Here is a 22,972-nt window from a genome sequence, read left to right on the forward strand (position 1 = left end):
CAACAGGGGGCCAGGCGCCCCACCGCCCCAGCGGCTACTGGGAGCATCGCTGGCTGGCGGGTTCTGGGCTCCACCCGCCCCAGGACCCAGAGGGACCCAGAGGGTTGTCGAGGACACGCTGGGCAACCGGGGAGGGCGGGCGGGCGGAGTTACTTGAGTGTGGACGGGGGAGGGTAGCCGGAGGGAAGAGGCGGGGGTTCCCATAGATCCTGTGCGCCTGGGGGTGGGGGACCGGAACCCAGTCTCACTGCTGGAGAGACGGGGACACGCGAGGGCGCAGTGGGCGGACTGGAGGACCAGGAGCGGGACGGCGAGTCCTAGCGCTGGGAGGGGGATCCAGCTGTGGCAGGGGACGGGGATGGAGAGAAGTCAAGGGTCCGCACCCTGCTGTGTGGGTGGGTCATAAGGCCATGCACAGCTGCGCTGGGGCGGGATGGGGGACTTGGGAGCCAGGAGCAGGACGGGGCTGTCCTAGAGTGGGGTGGTGGGCGTGCTGGGGGTGGGACAGGGACCAGCCTGAGTGTTGGGCACCACGAACTGGGGCTACGAGGGGGACGCGCCCTGGAGCTGGACTGCGCCTTCCTAGAGGGACACAGCGTGGAGGGCGGTGCAAGGGTGTGTTCTAACGTGCGCAGTGGACTCCAGGGGGCGGCGCAAGGGGCGTGCCCTAGAGGGGGCGTGCTGGGGTTGGGGCAAGGGGCGAGCCTCAGTGTGGGCGGGCAACGCAAAGCTGAGGCTGGGAGGGGACGCGCCCAGGAAACCACCAGGGCCTGTCTAGGGGGAGACTAGGCCTTAAGGTGGGGTGGCGCAAGGGGCGTGCCCTAGGATGGATGGACTGAACATGCTGGGGGCTGGACAGGGGCGGGCCTCAGTGTTGGGCTCCCGCGGAGCTGTCCGGGGTACACACAGGGGCCCAGGAGCGAATTTGGGGAGTGACTTAGAAGGGGACGGGGCGGCGCAGGGGTCCAGTGGCGGCCCTAGAGTTGGAGGGACGGTCAGTGCTGGGGGGGGGCGGAGGGGAGAGAGGCCGGGGAGTGGGAAAGTAGTGGCTTAGACTGTTCCTGGGGGCTCCCCAGCAGCATCAGGGAGGGGGCGCGGGGCGTGCGGGGGAGACTCAAGCCGGGCCCGGAGTCGGGACCGGGTGGTTTTCTGGGAGTGATGGGGTGAAACGGCCTTATGGGGAGGGGACCGGACAGGAGTCTCAGCCGGGGTCAAGACCGTGTTGGAGGAGGGGCAGGATTGTGTCTTAGAGTGTGTGACAGGCCATGGCTGGGGGGGGGCGGACCAGAACGGGACACGGAGTGCTTCCAATTTGTTGGGGAGACACGGGGCATCGGGCCGCGTGTCTTAAAAGTGTGTGTGTGTGTGTGGGGGGGGTTACAGCAGTGTCAGAGTGGGGCAGGGGACGTGCCTTATAGAGATTGTGGGACTTGGCCATGGGGAGGGGTCCCGGCTCCGAATGGGAGGGGCAGAGCAGGTCTTAGTGGGGGGACACTCCAGCGCATCTGTGCCGACCTGGTGTGGGGGACACAGGCCATGAGGGGGCAGAGAGCGGGTCTTGGAGGGGTTCGGAGGCCCGAGGGTCTCAGCGTGGGGAGGCGAGTCTCTGAGGCCCAGGGGTGGGACCCGGGAGCGGCCCCGCGGGCGTTGCCAGCGCAGTTTCCGCGGCTCGACCTGGGCCCCTTTGCTGCTCGGTTGGCGACCCCTCCTCCTGTTCGGCCCCCCACCGCCCTCTGCGCCCCTCCCCAGCGCTGCTCTCTGGGCTGTGCAACCTTCGCTTCCTTCCCAGGGTCTCCCGCTGTCCCCTCCCCAGACCTGAGTGGCTCTGCGTCCCAGGGTCCCACGCAGAGACACTTCCCCTGGGCCTGCGAGCGGCCCTCTGCGTGGATCCCATGGCTGTGCGCTGGGATCTGGGCGCTGTCCTCTCCACCCACTGGGCTGCTGGGCGTGCTCCTGGACCCTGGTGGATCCGATTAACCTCGGGAGTGGCGCCTGAAAACAGGTTCTCCCGGGTCCCCACGGCCTGGTGAAGCTGGGGCTTCTGTAACTGCTTAATCTGGATGGAGCCCCAGCAGAGTGACTGCCCCATACAGCCAGGGCATTAGGGAACCCTCCTCTTTTTTTATTCCTTCCAAAGGTCTTGGGACAGCCCCACCCCCGTCATAGAATTGGTGCGAATTCAGCTCCACCAGGCTCCGTGTTTGGAATCTCCAGGGTGCTGGACTCTTGCTCCTTTGTGCACGCAGGTCCTGGGGTGAAGACAGAATTAAACCGGCAGTCAGTATAGACAAGGAAATGGAGTGAGGCCAATTCTGATGAGTCTGGCAAGTTGGAGACTGTTCCCTGAGGGATTGAAATGTTAGTTCCTTCAGAGCCCTCCCTCCACCCTTATGGAGAACCTGCCCTTGAGCCAATCTGCTGCTAAGATAGCTTGTCCCAGGAATTGCCCCTCCCTATGGGGAGCTACAAGGTTTTTGATTAATTGTCCTTGGCTGCTCCATCCTGCCCTTCCCCCTTCAGCTCATCTGGTTCCCACCTTTGGACCAGCTCAGGAGCATCCCTGGGCCTAGTCAGGTTCCCAGGAAGGAGGAAGATGAGGGGAAGAAGGCCGCAGAACCAAGGAAGCCTAGGACACATGAAAAGGGCAGAGCACCTTGCTTCTTGGGATACCAGGACACCAGCTATGGCCCCTTCTCCCTCCCAGGAGAAGTCTGTGTCCCCCCTTTTTAAATAAACCCTGCTTTATATGCTTGCTTCCGCGTGCTCCTCTAATGTTCAAACTTCAACATGTGGGAAGGCAGAACTCCTCACCAGTAACCTCGGTATCATTTGGAGGTCCTAGGAGCTCCTGATGCTTAAGTGCAGTTAGTGCAGCTGCCACTCTTGAAGACTGGGGTGAAGGGCTTCCACGCCTAGGCAGCTCCCAATCACCTGTTAAGTGTTTTGTTTATGATCCTCATGATATGGAGAACAGGGTACCCGTCAATCAATAATAAAAGCACATGTAGCCTGAGAATGCAGGAAAATTCCCAGAATGAGGCCAAGGACACAATTGAGACAGGCCCCAAGGTGTGTTTCAGTATCTCTCAGGATACAAACAATAGTGTTCTTCCTAAAGAAATTCACAGAGGGCAGCAGCTGGGGATGTGGCTCAAGCAGTAGTGTGCTCGCCTGGCTTGCCTGAGGCCCGGGTTTGATCCTCAGCACCACATACAAACAAAGATTTGTGTCCACCGAAAACTAAAAAATAAATATTAAAAAAATTGTCTCTCTCTCTCTCTCTCTCTCTCTCTCTCTCTCTCTCTCTCAAAAAAAATTTAAGGAAAAGGAAATATGTGGGGAGCCACTCTGAATGACCCCCACCTTCCAGTCCTGAAGCAAGAGGCTCTGACCAATCACTACATTTCATGGTGACTTGGGCATTGTCCCAGCTCAGAAAGTCGAGGCATGTCTTCAGATGTAGGTGTCACCCTGAGGTTGAGCTACACTCACCTGTTCCTCTGTAATCCTACCCCCTTGCCCCGTTTGGGATAGAATGGTCCATGGAAACTCCCTTTGTGTGTCCCCTGCTCTTGCTCTGCCTTTGGGTGTGGCCTTCCTAGATGTCAGTCAACCTGCTGACACAGACATCAGGAAGTTAGACTCAGCCCCCTGAAACCTGACCCCTTGCCTCATTGGAATGGCTTCTCCTCAATAAAAGGGTTCAGCGTGTGTGTGTGTGTGTGTGTGTGTGTGTGTGTGTGTGTGTGTTCATTCTCTCTCTCTCTCTCTCTCTGTCTCTCTCTCTCTCTCTCTCTGTCTCTCTCTCTCTCTGCAGACCCTTACGGTCAGAGGAGCCATCACAGAACCCCCCCAAAAGGTCTCAGTGTCTCTCGTGTGGTTATTCCGTGCAGCTCAGTTCCCCTGGAGTGACCCTGAGTGTTTCCGTGTGAGGAAGCGGCAGCCAGTGATGCAGACAGGGTCCCTGTCCACTTTCTGATTCTTCGAGCTGTCTGAAGTGTGAGCTTCACCCAGACCAAGGCGGCCCCCCCTTCACTTTGAAACCGTCCAAAACGGGGCTGGCAGGACACTTCTCGTTACTTTTCTGGCCAGGGGTGGGCAGGAGAGTTTCAAATTTCAAATCCCCCTCCCAGGGAGCACTTGGGAGGCAGTTGGCCTGGCCCTTCTGCCGGAGGAAGAGCCCACCTCCAACCCCAAGCCCTTCCTGGCTATCCTGACCAAGGGGACCTGGTCTCTAGCAGGGCTTCCCCATCCCTCTGTGGTCTCCCCTTCCTGATCGGAGTCTTGTTGGAAGCCAGAGCCCCAACCTGCATTCACTCAGGCAGCCAGGAGGGAGATCTGGGGCAACGTTGGGACTAGTTTGCTCATTACGTTTCCTGATCTGGGTCTCAGGTGCTGATCAAAAGTGGGCCTGGGGGGTTAGCCATGCTGGGATTGTCACTCTCTTGAAAGTGCCTCTGTGTAGAGCCCTCCATCACCTTTGCAGCCCAGGGAGCCTGGGACACTGTCCCCAGTCACAGACCTTCCTGTCCCCTCCCCCTTGCAAGAGCAGCCTCCAGAACCCAGCCTCTTCGTGGGAAGAAGATGTGGCGTGTCTGTCATCCTGTCATTGCCTCCCCTCCCATTGTCCTCGTGGCACCCCACTCTTCTGTGCAGACACCAGGCCCTTCTTCAGGCCCCAAAGTAGCTTGTGATGGAAGTTGAGCCTGGAATGTTCATTTTGGTCAGAATGTGAAAGGATGCTTCCATATCCACTCTCCACGGAGGCCCTGAGGGCAGGAGGATCATGACGTCAGAGCCAGCCTCAGCAAAGACAGGTGCTAAGCTACTCAAGGAGACCCTGTCTCTAAATAGAATACAAAATAGTGCTGGGAGGGGGCTCAGGGGTTGAGTGCCCCTGAGTTCAATCCCTGGTACCCCACCTCTCGCAAAATCAGCCCCCTGTTCCTGCTGATCAGAAGAACCATGGCCTCTAAGAAGCTCCCCTGCTTCTCCTTTACTAACAAAGCAATAAAACTTATCTTCCCCGCAAAGCTGTGTCCTGATTATTGGATTGGCACTGCAGACAAGGATGGAGTTTTCAGTAACTCCTTAACCTCATGTATTTTGGAAAAGAATGCATGTGCAGGTCAGCATGGTTCGCCCCATTTTACAGGATTATTCTCTTAACCTTCTGTTCCCACCATTATAGTGTGTATCCCCTAAAAGACTAAGAGACACGGGTACACACAGCTTTCGCAGAGAGTCTTTCAGGATGGAACACCTGGGGGAGCAGGCAAGTTGCAGTCAGCATTTTATCCTCTGGTTCACAAGGTCCCCGCTTCCCACCCCAGTTCCTTGTTGGCAAAGTACTATGGGATGTACCAACTTCCAGATCTTCACCTTGGTTTCCCACTGGGCTGTTTAAAGAAGTATGCTGCTGGGCAGAGTGGCACATGCCTGAAAACCCAGTGGCTTGGGAGGTTAATGCAGGAAAATTGCAAGTTTGAAGCCAGCCTCTGCAGCTTAGTGAGGCCCTAAGCAACTTAGGCAGACCCTGTGTAAAAGTAAAAAAGAGCTGAAAATTTGGCTCAGTGGTTAGGCAGCCCTCAGTTAAATCCCTGGTATCAAAAACCCCACATATTTTTATGTAAAGCAATACACCATTAGTTGTCCCCACCTCCTTTTGTCCTTTTGTGCCAGGAAAGTCTTCTTGGATTGAGTGCATCTTGGACATAGACCATTTTTACTTTCCTAAATCAACACTGTTTCTTTCTCTCTTGGTCAGGGTGACCCCTCCCCTACCTCCTGTGTGTCCAGGGTGGTTCAGGTGCATGGATTCGGCATCTGCCACATCCACAGTCTGGGGCTGTATGGTAATTCTCCATTTTACTCTACTTGCCCTCAGGCTGCCTTTCTTAAGTCTCAACTCTACATTTAAGGCAACATACTATATTTTAAATATAGATCAGTGGACTTTTTATTTCTCACACCAGGTACATCTAATCAGAATAAGCGACTCATTCATACTAACAACTCCAGCTAAATAGAAAACCATTATCCTACCTAGCTCTCCATCCTTCCACAAACAGTTGTAAGTCCTTTTCTACATTCCATTTTTGTATACTTAGTCTTATACATGTCATATCTCTAAAATTACAAACTAAATAGTACCTGGCTGGAAAAGTTATTGCATCAGGACATTCTAAATTCTAACTCTTTTGAGGAAGTTAAAAGGAGACCAGTGATGTAATTAAGAATATTGTTTATTATTTTTATTATTTATTTATTTATGGTGCTGGTGATGGAACTCAGGGGCACTTGGCCACTGCACCACATACCCAGCCATGTTTGGTATTTAATTTAGAGTCGGGCTCTCATTGAGTTGCTTAGCACCTCATTTTTACTGATGCTAGATTCGAATGAGCAATCCTCCTGTCTCAGCCTCCTGAGCCACTGGGATTACAGTCATGAACAAACATGTTTGGCCTAACCCTCTTATTTGTCAGTTTCTTCATTTGATTGATAGTAGATTAGAGTCACCATATGGAGTTATTCTCTCAGGCCCATTACAGTAATGCTCACACCCACCTTCTTTGAACCACAATAAAAGGGACGCTCAGAGGCAAATTGCCTCTGCCCTCAATTCAGTCTCTACCATGGGGGACAATAAAAGCTCCTGGAATTCAATTTTCAGCCCTGGGCAGCTATGTGCCCACTTTTCCACACCGGTGGGAATATGACTTCTTACACAATAGCCCCCCTTGGCCATGGGCAATATTGTTAGGTAGAATGAACTTGGGCCAGTGAGGAGGATGTGAAAGACTTCACAAAGCCCAACTTAAGAGCAGAGAATAAAATTGTACTTAATTTCCAAGAGGGGGGTAGACATGACAGGCAGTATTGGCCCCAAGTGGCAATTTTTTATGGTTTATATGCAGGGTTAATGGGCCAAGCTGAGCAGGGTTTTCATTTCTCTCTGGTTTGACTATCAGTTGAAACCCAGGAAGCTGAGAGTGCTGGGTCAGCTTCTCGAGGTATATTGCTTCCTAGGGCTTGTGGCTTTTCTTGAAAACCTTGAAATGGAAAGAATACACTGGAGGGGGACTTGTTCCTGACAAAGTGAGGTCAGTCTGTGCAGTAGAGTGACATGTGTCAAGGGGGCAAGTGAGCTCACAGACATGTTATAAGACCACAGATGCCTGAAGCTTAAATCCTACAGATAATACTAAATCCTAGATACAATTTCCCCTATACATACATGCCTAGGATTATCCTTCTATAAAACCTCAAAGTCCTTGTCAGCACCTGAAGACAGCATAAGGACAGGGTTTCCTTGTCTTCCTGGTGTAGCTGCCCTGGTCAAAGTTTCTTTCCTGCTTTGCATCATGACCTTTTCTGTTTGATTTTGGGGCAAACACCTGACCAGACCTGTGGGATCCCCAGAGTCAGGTCTCTGCATGAGACTTCCTAACAGTCGAAGTAGAACATCTACACTAAGCACGAGGCACCCATTTTATTTCCACCGCACATTGCTGCCCTAGAGGACTGCCTTCCTTCCTCCCCCACCCTCTCTGCTGGGGATGGAACCCTGCGCATCAGAGCCAACCCCAACTGCTTCCTTTCATAGCTCAGGCTGCCTCCTCAAAGCAACAGAGGCCAGGAGGTGAAGAGAATTACTAAAATAGATTTCAAATTGTTCTCATTTTTATATATTATATATGGGTCATACATATGATACCTTTAAATAGTGTTTCAAAAACTTGGAGACTGTGTCTTTCTAAGTCTCTAGAGGTCACATCAGCTGGAAAAAAATATATATCACATAGTTCTTTCTTTTTCTTTGAGGTACTGGGGAATAAACCCAGTGGGGCTTGACCTGGACCTCTGAGCTACAACCCCACCCTTTTCTTTTTATTTTAAGAGACGGTCTCACTGACCTTGGGCTCCTCCAGCCTGAGCCTCCCTGAGAAGCTGTGCTTTGTTTTTGTGTTGAGGTTAAACCCAGGGCCTCGCCAGGCTCGGAAAGCACTCTAGGGCTGAAGCCTAGCTCAGCGCCAGGCGTCACCTCTGTACCTGAGGCTAAGCCAAGGCTTCCCACCTGGATTAGTTCCCAGCACAGCTGAAAAGCTCCGCCTGGAAAGGGCTGGGGCCTAGCATCTGTCACTCTACCCAATTTCAGCCAGTGATTGGATGACGTTGGCTGTCAGTCACGATGCAGAGGCGGCCCTGGAGGCCGTCCATCCGGGATGCTGGGGGGAACTGTCCAATCAGTGCACAGAGGAAGGGGGAGGGCGGGCTTCCGCAATCTCGCGGTCTTTTCTTCCTCACCCACCGGGCTGCTCCTTCTCCAGCCGAGTTCTCTGCTCCAGTAACCCAGGTGATTCTGCCGCTGCCTGTGTACCCGGGGATCTCGGGTGCCCGGAGGTTCTTCCAGAGGACACTGGGCACCACGGAAGCCAAAAATGGTGAGTTTGCGACCAGGGCTGAAGGTGCGGGGTCAGCACCTGCCTTGGGGCCGGCGGCTGAGCTTCAGAGGGCGGGAGTCCACGCTGCCGGGTGACCCTGGGTCCTGTCCCCTGGTTCCCTGGGTTTGGAAGGGCGGCTCAGGTCCCTGGTGTCCCCTTTGCTCCCTACTGCTGGCCCGACCCACTCTTCCCAACGTGGAGGAAGCAGGGCCACAATGCACCTTCCTCCTCCCAGGGGAGCTCCTCCGGAGGCTGCTGTAGGTCCTCCAAATTGCAGGCGCCTCCTGCCTTCTAAAACCCACCTTCCCTCCACCTCACAGCTCGACCAGACGTTCGTTCTTCCCACTCGGTTCAAATGGACACCGTCTGCTAATTGTCACTTTTCATCTAGTGAAATATTGAAAAGAATCTTCCTTTCCTCCCTCCTTCCCTCCCTCCCTCCTTACTTCCTTCCCTCCCTCCCTCCTTCCTTCCTTCCCTCCCTCCCTCCTTCCTTCCTTCCCTCCCTCCCTCCTTCCTTCCTTCCCTCCCTCCTTACTTCCTTCCCTCCCTCCCTCCTTACTTCCTTCCCTCCCTCCCTCCTTACTTCCTTCCCTCCCTCCCTCCTTTCTTTTTTCCCTCCCTCCTTCTCTCCTTTCCTCCCTCCCTCCTTCTCTCCTTTCCTCCCTCCCTCCCCAGCCATAACTTGTGATCCTCCTGCTTCAGCCTCCCACATATCTGGAATGACAGGCCTGTGCCACTGTCCCTGGCAAGAACAACACTTTTGAAAGCATTTGTTTTCTATTTGTGAATATTATACTTGAGGGGAAAGAATAATCACTTAAAACTTCCTTATGTTTGGTCAAAATAACTGCCTTAAAGGGAATAAGGAGGTTGTTTATAGATCCCAGGGATATGGAATCGTGGGCTTCATCAATAGAGTATAACTGCTCCCTTTTCTGATAGTCCATGATGTAGAGTCACACCAGTCGTGTAGCCACGTAAGCACACAGGGTAATAATGATGTAGGGACAAAGGAGGCAAGGCACTGAAGGTAGCCAGAAACAGTTTTATCTGGCTGCAGCCAGTCTCAGAGGGCACTGCTTTTGCTGTAATCAATCAATCCATCCCCTGAACCCCAAGTTCAGGTGGTTTCAGAATCTTATACCCAGCATGTAAGGGGAGGGACTCAGAAGTTCACATTGTAATACCGAGACCCTCAAATAACTCTCAGACCACACAGTCTCATTCCAGTTAAGCCTTTATTGCTGCCCAGTTGCAGACACTCTGCTCTCGAAACAATGACATGGTCAGAGTGGTGCCACTGCCTTCATTTGGCTCTATATTTAAGCACAAAAACCACAAACGGGACGTTTGGAGGTTCAGGCAATGCCAGCAAGCCTGAAAGTTGTGGTCAGTTAGTCCCCAGTTGGTACCATAGATTTCTGTGTTTGGGGGGATTTTCATGAACAAAAGAATGCAAACTGCCCCAGTCATGACCTTTTTAAATGTCATGACTGAGTTCACAAAATGGAGTCAACATAGTCAAGTTGTGACATCACAAACATAAAAGCAGCTTTTTCTTTCTCTGTTCTGGGCAAGTTAACCCTTCAAGGACAGCACCTGATAAGAGGAGAGCTTCTTCTCCCCTTTCTTTCCTCCCCCACCAGCTGTTTCCATGAAGCCTAGTTGGTGACTTCTCTGTGAAGCCCAGCTCAAGGCCAGAGGCCTTGTTTTCACATTTCTATGAACTACTATACTGGATACAAGTGTGTAAAACTAGTAAGGGAAGTTTGAGTCCAGCACTTGGAGTGCTAATTTATCCCATACTAGAGGCCCAGTAAAATAGGGCAACTCAAAAATAGGAAGTTTATCTACACTGAACTTTTTTGTGGACACTCTCTTGTTGACAGTTCTAAAATTAGCCATGGTGAAGATTTCTGGAGAAACCCAGTTAACATTTGCTGTGAAAAAAGAGGATGCCACTATAATAATGTCTGATTCATTTACTGTCCTTCATCTCCAGCTGTTTTCAATATGATTTTCAGAAAGGACCTGGCTATGTTGCCCAGCCTGGCCTGAAAGTTGTGCTCCTCCTGCCTCAGCTTCCCAAGCTGTTGAGATTAAAGGCATTGACAACCCCAGCTACAGAAAATAGTTCATTTAAACCCAGATATTAATGACCATACTAAAGAACATGGATTCAAGTTACCTGAATGATATATGTGTCCCTCTTTTCTTTCTTTCTTTTTTTCTTTCTTTCTTTCTTTCTTTCTTCCTTCCTTCCTTCCTTCCTTCCTTCCTTCCTTTCTTTTCTTTCTTTTTTTCCTTTTCTTTCTTTTCTTTCTTTTATTTCCTTTCTCTTTAATATACCAGGGATTGAACCCAGGGCCACTTAAACACTGAGCCACATCCCCAGCCCTTTTTACATTGTATTTTCAGATGTGATCTCACTAAGTTCCTTATGGTCTCACTAAGTTGTTTGGCTGGCTTTAAATATAGCAGTCCTCCTACCTTAGCCTCTCAAGCTGCTGGGATTACAGTTGTTTGCCACTGTACCTGGCCTACATGAACTTCTATAAAAGGAACTTGTGTATCACTGCATTAACCAATTGCTTTGGTAGGAACATCAGATTGATGGGGTACAGAAAATAAAATAGAGAAAATTTCTTCTCTATGTCTGTTATTGCATTCTGAGCTTTGGTAGATTTTGGAGACTAGGCATCTGGTACGGTTAGTGATATATTCTGAGAAGTTTCGAGAATTCTGTTCTGATACAGAAACCAAGATAATTGGCTATGAAAGGACTTAAGATAGCCCAAGATAATTTTTGCTCTCCATACAGAACCCTGCCTTTCCACCCTCATGGTGGTCTGGTTGGCCAAAATCAAGTACTTTGAAGGTTCTTTGATGTAGCTGCAACTGTATAGAGAACTTGAGTTCACAGCTTCTCCTTTTATCTTCCTTAGGTGTAGACACCATGTCTGATGTCTTGGGAAGAGGTTCCTTTTGGACACCTCACAGGGTCCCATGTCCTCAGCCACTATCCTCTCCTAGAGCTTCCACAAGGTGCCCACAGGTGCCCTGGTCCCTGCAGGGTGAACAGAACCTCAGGCCCTGGGTCAGCTCCTCCTAGAGGACAGCCTGAGGTGTGGGGTGCAGCCTCTCAGGGAAGCTGCTGGGGCCCCTGGGCTGAGGAATCTCCTGGAACCGGCCTCATCTAGACAGCTACATCCTTGGGACCTTGTTTTTCCAAAGCTCTGTTCCCATTCCTTGGAGACAGGTGGACAGTCAGCCTGTGGATGCTGGTGCTGAGGGGCCAGGTCACCAGTGATTCCTGCCCTTTCAGTCTCTCACAGTGTGAAGAAGTGCAACCTCTCCCAGAGCATAAGCAACACCCACCCCAGTGCAGAGCTGTGCAAACCTGAAAGTCTCATAGACTGGAGTCATGATCCAGGTTCATGGGAGAGTGATCCTGGAGGCTTTCAGTGAGCAAGACCAGGAGGGAGCATGTCCCAGGTGTCAGGGACCTTCCCTGCCCCTTGAGCCTGACACATGTGTGCTCCCTCAGCACCAAAGCTTTCTGTGTATCACTTTGAAATGTTGTGTTCACTTATCTGAGGGTCAGGATTATTTATTCAGAGCCAAATGGGATGGACTATTATTAAAGAGACAAGAAAGAAGTGGATTTTAAAAAATCTAGTTACATTTCCATTGTTAAAAATCCCAACTTATAGCCGGGTACAGTGGTGCACACCTGTGATCCTTCCTGCTCCACAGGCTGAGACAGGAGTGTTGCAAATTTGAGGACAGCCTTAGCAACTTATCCAGGCCTTATGCAACCTGGTAAGACTGTGTATCAAAATAAAATATAAAAATGACTGGGGATGTGGATCAGTAGTAAAATGTCTCTGGTTTTCATCTCGGGGGTATCAAAAAAGAAAGAAAGGAATGAAAAAGAAAACATCTAATTACCTAATTTACCTTTTGCTACCCCTGAGTATGTATAGAAATTTTGTTAGACTCAATCTTGTCTTTTCATTGATTTCAAATTGAAATCCAACCCTAGATTCCAAAATGCCACGTAAGATACAGAGAAACTCTGTCTTGCATTGTTGCTGCAGAATTTGAGTCCAATTCTACAAAAATAGTGGTGGATAACTTTATGAATGTGATTTCATGAAAACTAGTATCTGTCCTTCACAAGGTGATGACAAAGGGATGACGGTTTTTCACTGTTGTTGTCTGGACTTGGCAGGTACATGTTAACTGTGGTTTTTTGGTATCAGGCATGGAACCCAGAGTTGCTTATCCACCAGCCCCTTTTTAATTCTTTGTTTTGGTACAGAGTCTTGTTACATAGCCAAGGGCCTCAGACTCCTGAACCACTGGGGTTACAGCTGTGCACCATCACACCCGTCTTCATTGTAAATTTTAAGGACAATTTTGGCAATACCTGAAATATCCAAGTATGATCATTTAATCACTGAATATCAGTGAATTAGTAAATGACACTCATTTTCTGGAAAGGGGAGATACATGTGTCTAAATAAGGGTGCTGATCCCCTCAAGAGCACTTCCACTATGTCACCTGATTCCTGTTCCCTCCTAAATGCATCATCCTAGGGCCACCTCTTTGGGAGCTGGCCTTTTAGCTTATGAAATTTGGGTGCAACATAAATGGTCTCTCTCTATTCTCTCTGTCCTGTACAACATTTTGGCTGGTCTTAGATACAGTCTACAATTTTTTAGATGTAGTTTTTCTTATGTTTACCTCCAAAATACAGTAAATCATGCCCTAAATTTCACAGAATTTACTGAAATGCTCTGTGTTTTTTAAGAGAGTGTAGATCATGGGAATATTCAATCTTCTTTGTGAGAAAGTGTGTTGTTTATCCATTGATTTTGTTGTATTTTATGCCTCTAATTGTGTACCTTTTGTATTATAATCATTTTTATCTCTCACTACTTGTATTTCAGTGTGTGTGTGTGTGTTTGGCCTGCTGGAGATTGATCTGAGGGAGGACCACATACATGCTTGGCAAGTTTTCTACTACTGAGCTACTCTCCAACCCAAGAGAATTAGTATTGTAGACTGTTGTTTATTTATTTGCTTACTTATTGAGTGCTGGGGATTGATGCCATGGACTTGCTCATGCTTAGTTATCCTCCAGAAATGAATTTCAATTTGTGAGCAGCATTCTGGAGTTGGGCAGGAGTTTTACTGGGGAATAAACCAACAAGCACTTGACCACTGAGCACATCCTCAGCCCTTCTTATTTTTTAATTTATTTTTCTTTTTTATATTTTGTATAGTTTTAGATGGACAGAATACCTTCATTTTATTTATTTTTCTGTGGTGCTGAGGATCATACCCAGTGCCTCACACGTTAGCAAGTGCTCTGCCACTTAGCTACAGTCCCCGACCCCCTTTTTATTTTTGATGAAAACCAGTCTCACTAAATTTCTGAGTGTCTTGCTAAGTTGCTGAGACTGACCTCAAACTTTTGCCATTTCTCTGCCTTGACCTCCCTAGTGGCTGAAATTACAGATGCACACCTCTACACCAGCAGTTGGAATGAGTTTTGAAGAATTATAATCCAAATTTCTCCAGATGAAAATAGTATTCAAAATCAGTTTCCTTGCTTTTGCTCATAGTTTTTAAATTTGTAACTATGACTCTTCCTCTTTGCTTTATTTTTGCATTATTATATAAAAGGTACTTAGCATATAATATTGTTTCTTCTTATTTTTTTTTAAAGAGAGAGTGAGAGAGAGAGAGAGAGAGAGAGAGAGAGAATTTTAATATTTATTTATTTTTTTTTTTTTTTAGTATTCGGCGGACACAACATCTCTGTTTGTATGTGGTGCTGAGGATCGAACCCGGGCCACACGCATGGCAGGCGAGTGCGCTACCGCTTGAGCCACATCCCCAGCCCCATAATATTGTTTCTTATGTATATATTTGTAAAACTTCATGGCTTGGTAGTTTATTTACTTATTTATTAGATAAATTTTGTTTTTATGAGCAATTTTAGGCTTACATAGTTTATTAGTCAGTGTTCTCTAGAGGAACAGTATCAAGAGGAAGTATGATTTTAAAAGGGGAGGCCTCCGAACAAGAGGGATCAATGGTGCTGTAGTCCAGACCAAAGATTCTGGAAACTCCCTGGAGAATCACTGGCAGAGTCCACTTTGGGAGAGTGAAGAAGACAAAGCCTGATATCCTTAAGCCATTGCAGCAGCCATCAAGAACCCATTGAGGGCTGGGGATGTGGCTCAAGCGGTAGCGCGCTCGTCTGGCATGTGTGCGACCCGGGTTCGATCCTCAGCACCACATACAAACAAAGATGTTGTGTCCGCCGAGAACTAAAAAATAAATATTTAAAAAAAAAAAAAAAAGAACCCATTGAGGGGGCTGGGGATGTGGCTCAAGCGGTAGCGTGCTCGCCTGGCATGAGTGCGGCCTGGGTTCGATCCTCAGCACCACATACAAACAAAGATGTTGTGTCCGCTGAAAACTAAAATAAATAAATATTAAAAAAAAAAAAGAACCCATTGAGAAGAAAGGAGCTTGCTTGCTCTGCTGCTGCTTCCTTCTTCTTCCAACTTTTGTTCCACCCAAGACAGGGTCCTATTGGATGGTGGTGCCTACCTTAAGGAGGTTCTTCAGTTTGGTTCACTGTTCCACATGCCAATCATTTTAGACACATCCTCATGGACACACCCTCACGGACACACCCAGAAGCTGATTAATCATCGGTATCTTTTAATCCAATCAAGGTGACAATTTAATGTGACATTACTCATAGTATCGAATACCCCTTCTCTCCAGCTGATAGTCTCCACTGTTTTCAACATATTGCATTGGTGTAGGGTGTTTGTTACTTACTAAACCAGTATTGAACATTTGATAAATAGAATGGATGAAGCAACACATTTCATCCTTTACCTTAGGGTTCCTCGTCTGTGTGATGTGATTGTGTGTGTCACATAGTATACAAGATAATGTCATACAGAAGAGTTTCACTGCTCTGGGAATCCTGTGTTCCCCCTGTTCATTACTCCTTCTCATTCCTTCATCCCTCTCTGCTCCCTAAGTCCCTATCATCCATTAGTTCTCTAGTGCATCTGTAATGTTTTCTTTTCCAGAATGTTCTTGACTTGGAATATTACTGCACTTGGCCATTTCAAACTGGCTTCTCTCACTTACCAGTCTGCCTTTAAGTGTGCTGTATCTTTCTAGACTGCAGAGCTCATTTTCTGGGTGATGTTCTTTGATGTGAATAAACTGCAGCTTTTCCATTCATTATTGAAAGGTGCATCTTCCTTGCGTCTAGCTTTGGGCAGCTCTGGAAATGGCTGCTGTAGTCACTGAAGTGAGGGTTTCTGTGCCCATAATTTTCACATCATTTGCATAGACACCTGGAGTGTGATGGCTTGATTGTACAGTTTTTTGCATTTATTTATTTATTTATTTTTAGAAAGAGGAGAGAGAAACAGAGAGAATTTTTAATATTTATTTTTTAGTTTTTGGCAGACAAAACATCTTTGCTTGTATGTGGTGCTGAGGATTGAACCCGGGCCACATGCATGCCAGGCGAGCAAGCTACTGCTTGAGCCACATCCCCAGCCCAGTTTTTTGCATTTATGATTATGAGCATCATTCATAGTTTTCTATTTAATACTTTTCTTTATCTACTTAATTTGGATAATATGGTAACTTATGCTTCAGAAAGAAATAGGAGGTGTTAACTCAGCTTCTATGTTCTGGGAAAAAAAATTAGAAAATTGGTGGCAGTTCTTAAGTGTCTCATGGAAGCCTGTTTGAGATGTCAGAGCCTTGCCTTGCCTTTTTGGGTAGTAATTAGTTATTGATTCTGTTTTTTTTTTCAGCAGCCATGGGCTCATTTGTTTTGTGTATTCCCCTTGTGTGTAAGTTGTAGGAGACTGTCTCTCTCAAAGAAATGGTTCAGTTTCTGCAAGTTTCTAATTTGTGTCAAGCATGTTTATGATAATCTTCAATTCCAATGCATTGTTTTTGTTTTTGTTTTTGTTTTAATTTTAATATTTTATTTTTTAGTTTTCGGCGGACACAACATCTTTGTATGTGGTGTTGAGGATCGAACCCGGGCCGCATGCATGCCAGGCGAGTGCGCTACCGCTTGAGCCACATCCCCAGCCCCAATGCATTGTTGATGATGACACTTTTAAATCTGTTAGTAGGTTTTCAGTTCTTTTTGCTTTTTTCTTTTTTTTTTTTTTTTTAAAGAAAGAGTGAGAGAGAGCGAGAAAGAGGGAGAGAGAGAGAATTTTAATATTTTATTTTTTCAGTATTTGGCGGACACAACATTTTTGTCTGTATGTGGTGCTGAGGATCGAACCCGGGCCGCACGCATGCCAGGCGAGCGCGCTACTGCTTGAGCCACATCCCCAGCCCGTTTTTGCTTTTTTCTTTAATTTTTTTTTGTATATTTTACACTTTTATTTCTTTCTATTTATGTGTCAGTGAGGATTGAACCCACTTTCTACCGAGCACTAGGCAAACACTCTTCCACTGAGCCACAACCCCAGTCCCGGTCCTCTGTATTCTTAGCCTTATGTCAATTTATCAGTGATGCTAATGTTCATGAAGAACTTGATTTTGCAGACTGTTCATTTCCTGGTTGCAGTTTCATCAACACCTTCTGTTAATTACCTGTGATTAATTTAGGTTTCCTTGCTCTTCTTTCTCTGGTTTTTTGAAGCAGCAGTTTCAATGGTTGCTTTTAGCTCCTTTTCAGAAATTTGCATTGGATGACTTAGATACCAATACAGCACCACATCTGGTGCTCTCTATGAATTTCCCATGATGAACTTTTACATTGTATTCCTTAAAAATGGTCACCTTGGTACTGGGGATGTGGCTCAAGCGGTAGGTAGCATGCTCGCCTGGCATGTGTGCGGCCCGGGTTCGATCCTCAGCACCACATACAAACAAAGATGTTGTGTCTGCCAAAAACTAAATAATAATAACAAAAACAACAACAACAAAAAAAAAAGGTCACCTTTTCTCTTGAGTCACCTTTTTGTCCTGTGTTTGTTTAGAGTCCTGTGTTTCAGGTCCCCTTCCCTGGAGGCTTTTCAGCTGCTTCTGATCTGATTTCTGCTTTAGCTCTCATGTTCTTTGAGCGTACATGGGATTTCACTTGTAGTGTAGCACTTGTAGGGGTGTGGCTTATTTCATGTGAAGTGTTGATGTGACCCTGAGACCTCAGTGTTTTTCCCCTTTGGTTGAAGCCTGCCGCAGCCCGGCTGCAGCAAAATAACCGGGGGGTGACGAATGACTTGTGTACGTTGATGCAGCAGGAATGAGAGCCGTTTATTGTAGGATAACAGAGGTATTTATACATTTTGCACAGCTTATCTTAATTAGCATAAACTAGATACAGCAGTCAACCAATCAGGAATCTCCACACTTAATGGCTCGCTTTTGTTACTTTACAAACCACTCCCTCTGGCATTTTGCCAGGCGCCATCCAGTCTTGTTTACAGACTTTAACATTTCTCTGGCAAAATACCAGGTGCCATCCTGACTTGTTTACAGACTCTAACAGAAGCCCATGAAGCCCTCCTGTCTCCATCATTGTCCTCACAGAGGTAGGCTGCTGTCTCTGGGTGTAATTGTGCATTCTTGATTGTTTGGGGTGCTTCTGTATGTTTTCAGTCCTTGAGTGTGGTTCTGTGTCAGTGGCAGGGACATTTTCTTTTTGCCTGTTCCATCACTGTGCAGACATCATAGCATGCTTACTGATGTGCATGGTGGCCTTTTCACACCCAGACTGTGTGGCACAGTTCAGGAATCTGGGCTAGAAACTTGTTGCTTTACCACACTCTGGAAGCGTTTCTGCCTTAGGTTTGTTTGCAGCGCCATTCCTACACCCAGGATGAATGTCTTTCACAACAGACAACCATTGCACATGTGGCCCAACATTGATCAAAATGTCCTTGAACAGAGCATTGGTATGTGTCTCATGACTGTACATTATGGTAGTGAACCGGCTGCTGTTAAGAAGAGTTTGAGAGTCATTGGACATTCATTATTGCTATGAGACTTAGAAAACTAGTACCTGCTGTTTATTAAGAAGATTGTTTTGAGAGTTATAAAACTTTGTAAGACTGTCACTTGGACAAGGTGACATTTTTGGGTCATCGAGTTATTTCTAAGACATGTGCCATCTTTCACTTACTCCATTCTGGTTTTACAGTAACCACAGGAAATTATAAAATTATTGTGTTTATTAATAAATTAATCAAATGGAGAACTCATGTTTGTTTTGGTCATTTAATACTAAGCTAGTTGACTAATTTGTTCTTGAGTAAAGCACCTGCAAACTTCTAGTTGTTCTTAGTGTAATCACACAGGATGAGCTCAATCTCCAGTTAACACATTGTGACAACTTATGTGAAAAGTTGTCAAAATGTTGTCTGTGAAGGAATCTCCTTAGTGACCCCATGCCCAGAGAGTATGGGTGGGGGCTGGTTCTAGGCATTTCTTTAAGTATGGAACAATAGACTTTCAGAGGAAACAAGACATCAGTAAATTCTATGTTATCTATATTAATCTTGTAGGTACAGGGAGCCACCAGAATGTCTGTCAAATGGTTAGTTTCATGATTCCTGTAATTTCCTACTCATCACCTTTCTTTTCTAAAGATAAGTACTATCAGAAGTGCTTATATTAGCTCTGCACCATACAGGACGATTCTAGAACATGTAATAGAGGTGAAACCAATAAAGAAGTTAGGAGTGATCTGGGAGTCTTTCTTACTTCCTGTGAACTCACCAAAGGAAGGATATAAATCACTATGATGCTTGGCTTCTGAGGAGCCAATTTCTAGTGTTGGAATGGGTGTAAGAAATTGACTGCAGGAAAGATTTGATGGACCAAATCATGAAATTAATCAGAATTTCAGACAATCCTGTGGACACCAAGCACGTTGAGTACATATTTCTGATGCTATCAATCTCTCCTGACCTCCAGTAAACATTTGTGGAATATTTTAGATCTCAGTGACCTTTGAAGATGTGGCTGTGAACTTCACCCAGGAGGAATGGGCATTGCTGGATCCTTCCCAGAGGAACCTTTACAGAGATGTGATGCTGGAAGTCATAAGAAACCTGGCTTTTATAGGTAATTATGATTTTTTTTAATCAAATAGAGAATTCATGTTTATTTTGGTCATTTGTACAAAACATGAGAAGGGAATCCATTGTAAAATTATTGCAGCATAAAAGGCACCTACAAGTTTGGCAAAGCATTTCTGTCTCCTAAAAATTCATAAAGATTGTTCTGGTTTCTCATTTTAGAAAACAAATGGCATGAAAAAAACATTGAAGATGAGATCAAAAATTCCGAGATTATTCTAAGGTAATTTTGCTCACAAGAGGAGTTCTTGAGGGAATGTGAGAATGTCATATAATTTTTAAAACAGACCAACCCAAGAAGTATGCATAATTTGAAATGTATTTATTCTTTTAAGAGTTTTTTTTACTAGAAATATATACTTAACGGTAACAGATATTCAGTCTTTTCCAGTACTTGGCATGCCAAAAGTATATGAAATTGCATGTGAATATCAGGATTTAGATAATTAGTATAGGGGGGCTGCATTGCAAAGGAATGTTTCCTTTCGATATCTTGAGTTTCAGGCAATTTGAACAAATCAGAAAACCTAGCCTTTACCTGATGTTGGTAGTGATGTAAGCCTAGGACCCATAAATAAATATAAAATCATGAATGAATCAAGCATTGATAATGTGCTGGTCATTCTTCAAAGAAGCCATGTGGTAAACTTCAATAGCCAAGAAGATAGTGTGGGGAAACTTTCAATGAGATTCCAGTTCTTAACTGGACAAAGAAAAATTTTAATAGAGTAAGTCCATGTGGTTGTTATATGTGTGCCAAGGACTTCATATGCCCTTCATTCCTTCATAGGCAGATCACATCTCACTCTGAACACAAAAGCTACAAGCCTGAGGAATGTGAAGAGAAGCCATGTGAATTTAAACAGCACAGGCAATCCCTGGTTTTTCTTAAAAGTGTTCACACACAAATGTTAATACAAACTGGAGATGGACCCTATGAAAGTACAGTATGTGGGAAAGTCACCAGTTGTTCCAGTGACATTCAAAGGCATGAAGATACTCATACTGGGTGGCAACCCTATGAATATCAACAATGTGGTGAAGCCTCTTCTTCTCTCCCAGATGTTCAAAGACACACGAGAACACACAGTGGAGGAAAACCTTTTCAATGTGAGGTATGTGGGAAAGCCTTTAATTTCTCCTCTTTATTTAGAAGACATAAAATAATTCATTCTGCAGAGAAACTCTATCAACATAAACAAGGTGGTCAAACCTTTATTTCACACACAAGTCTTCAAAGGCACAGGATCACACACACGGGGAATGCACGTTTCAAATGTAAGGTATGTGAGAAAGATTTTGCTTATCCCAGTTCACTTAGAATACATCACAGAACACATACTGGAGAGAACCTGTATAAATGTAAGCAGTGTCCCAAAGCCTTTACTACATCCAGTTACCTTCAGATTCATGGAAGAACGCATACTGGAGAGAAGCCCTATGAGTGTAAGCAGTGTGGAAAAGCCTTTGCTACATCGAGTATCCTTCACTCACATGAAAAAACTCATACTGGAGAGAAGCCCTATGAATGTATGCAGTGTGGCAAAGGCTTTGCTACATCCACTTCCCTTCACATTCATGGAAGAACACATACTGGAGAAAAGCCCTATGAATGTATGCAGTGTGGAAAAGCCTTTGCTACATCCTCTTCCCTTCACATTCATGGAAGAACACATACTGGAGAGAAGCCCTTTGAATGTAAGCAGTGTGGAAAAGCCTTCAGTAGTTTCTCTGGCCTTCATTCACATAAAAAAATTCATACTGGAGAGAAGCCTTATGCTTGTAAGCAGTGTGGAAAAGCCTTTGCTAGGTCCAATAGCCTTCGCAGACATGAAAGAACACATACTGGGGAGAAGCCCTATGAATGTAAGCCGTGTGGCAAAGCCTTTACTAGATCCAGTGAGCTTCACTTACATGAAAAAACTCATACTGGAGAAAAGCCCTATGAATGTAAGCAGTGTGGGAAAGTCTTTGTTAGATCCCGTTTCCTTCAGATTCATGGAAGAACGCATACTGGAGAGAAGCCCTATGAGTGTAAGCAGTGTGGAAAAGCCTTCACTCGTTTCTCTGGCCTTCACTCACATAAAGCAATTCATACTTCAGAGAAGCCTTATGCATGTAAGCAGTGTGGCAAAGCCTTCGCTCGTTCCTCTGGCCTTCATTTACATAAAAAAATTCATACTGGAGAAAAGCATTATGCATGTAAGCAGTGTGGCAAAGCCTTTGTTACATCCAGTGGCCTTCACAGACATAGAAGAACACATACTGGGGAGAAGCCCTATGAATGTAAGCAGTGTGGCAAAGCCTTTGCTAGATCCAGTAGCCTTCACTCACATGAACAAACTCATACTGGAGAAAAGCCCCATGAGTGTAAGCAGTGTGGCAAAGCCTTTTCAACATCCAATTACCTTCAGGTTCATGGAAGAAAGCATACTGGAGAGAAGCCCTATGGTTGTAAAAAATGTGGAAAAGCATTTGTTACATCTGCTCAGCTTCACTTACATGAAGCAACCCATAGTGCAGAGAAATCATAGTCATGAAAACAATTGGCAAAGTCTTCTGTTAATAAGCTTTCACTCATTAACATGTAATAAGTTTTCTGTAGAAAAATTCTTAGAAAAAAAAAGAAAAATTCTTTGAATGTGAAATATGGTAAATCAATATTTCTTGTCCAATTCAAAGTGAAGAAAGTGCTCACATGTTTGAATCTATCTATAAATAGTACTGGGGATTTAGTCTGGTGGTCATTTATTACTGAGCCATGGTGAAGGCGATTTCCCACTCACTGTTTTTTTTTTTTTTTTTTTTAAAGAGAGAGAGAGAGAGAGAATTTCAATATTTATTTATTTATTTATCGGCGGACACATCTTTGTTTGTATGTGGTGCTGAGGATCGAACCCGGGCCGCACGCATGCCAGGCGAGCACGCTACCGCTTGAGCCACATCCCCAGCTTCCACTCACTGTCTTGACAGGGTCACAGTGACAATTAATGCTGGCAAAGCCGCACTGGTTGGTGGGAATCCGAAACCATGAGACCCTCTTTTTATATAATTGGGACTTTTCATTTTCATGCTTATGTTTCTGACAGGAGGCATGAGTATGTTAAATGCCGCACGCATGCCAGGTGAGTACGCTACCGCTTGAGCCACATCCCCAGCCCTTAATTGAATTTTTTTCCTCTGTCTGACTAGCTCGAGAGGCCTTCTCTTTTACATGAATTTTTTCCTCTCACTAGCTCGAGAGACCTTCTCTTTTACTTGAATTTTTCTACTCTAACTATAATACAACCCAAGAAGATAATGCCAAACAAAACTGAAACAGAGTGAAACAAAATTGGAACAACAGAAAATCATTATAA

General features: G+C 46.0%; 1 protein-coding gene and 1 long non-coding RNA gene across 5 annotated transcripts; both read left to right on the forward strand.

Annotated features, from left to right (window-relative positions):
* The first annotated feature begins 311 nt into the window (after positions 1-311).
* Positions 312-2,727, forward strand: LOC143639808 (uncharacterized). Of its 2 annotated transcripts, none has more exons than XR_013154800.1 (3): positions 312-395; positions 2,138-2,324; positions 2,521-2,727. It is a non-coding gene; the product is annotated as an uncharacterized LOC143639808 (long non-coding RNA). The 2 variants fall into 2 exon arrangements; XR_013154801.1 differs by lacking the exon at positions 312-395 and adding an exon at positions 745-797.
* A 5,593-nt stretch (positions 2,728-8,320) lies between these two features.
* Positions 8,321-22,338, forward strand: LOC143639806 (uncharacterized). 3 transcript variants are annotated; one of them, XM_077107867.1, is made up of 4 exons: positions 8,321-8,447; positions 17,990-18,065; positions 19,473-19,599; positions 20,404-22,338. In XM_077107867.1, the coding sequence occupies exons 3-4, from the start codon at positions 19,520-19,522 to the stop codon at positions 22,145-22,147; spliced, it is 1,824 nt and encodes a 607-aa protein (XP_076963982.1). In that variant the 5' UTR covers positions 8,321-8,447; positions 17,990-18,065; positions 19,473-19,519; the 3' UTR covers positions 22,148-22,338. The 3 variants fall into 3 exon arrangements, with proteins under 3 accessions (XP_076963982.1, XP_076963980.1, XP_076963981.1); XM_077107865.1 differs by lacking the exon at positions 17,990-18,065 and adding an exon at positions 19,776-19,836; XM_077107866.1 differs by lacking the exon at positions 17,990-18,065.
* Positions 22,339-22,972: the final 634 nt, after the last annotated feature.

This window comes from Callospermophilus lateralis, chromosome Y, assembly GCF_048772815.1.
Source record: "Callospermophilus lateralis isolate mCalLat2 chromosome Y, mCalLat2.hap1, whole genome shotgun sequence".
Taxonomy (NCBI): Eukaryota; Metazoa; Chordata; class Mammalia; order Rodentia; family Sciuridae; genus Callospermophilus; species Callospermophilus lateralis.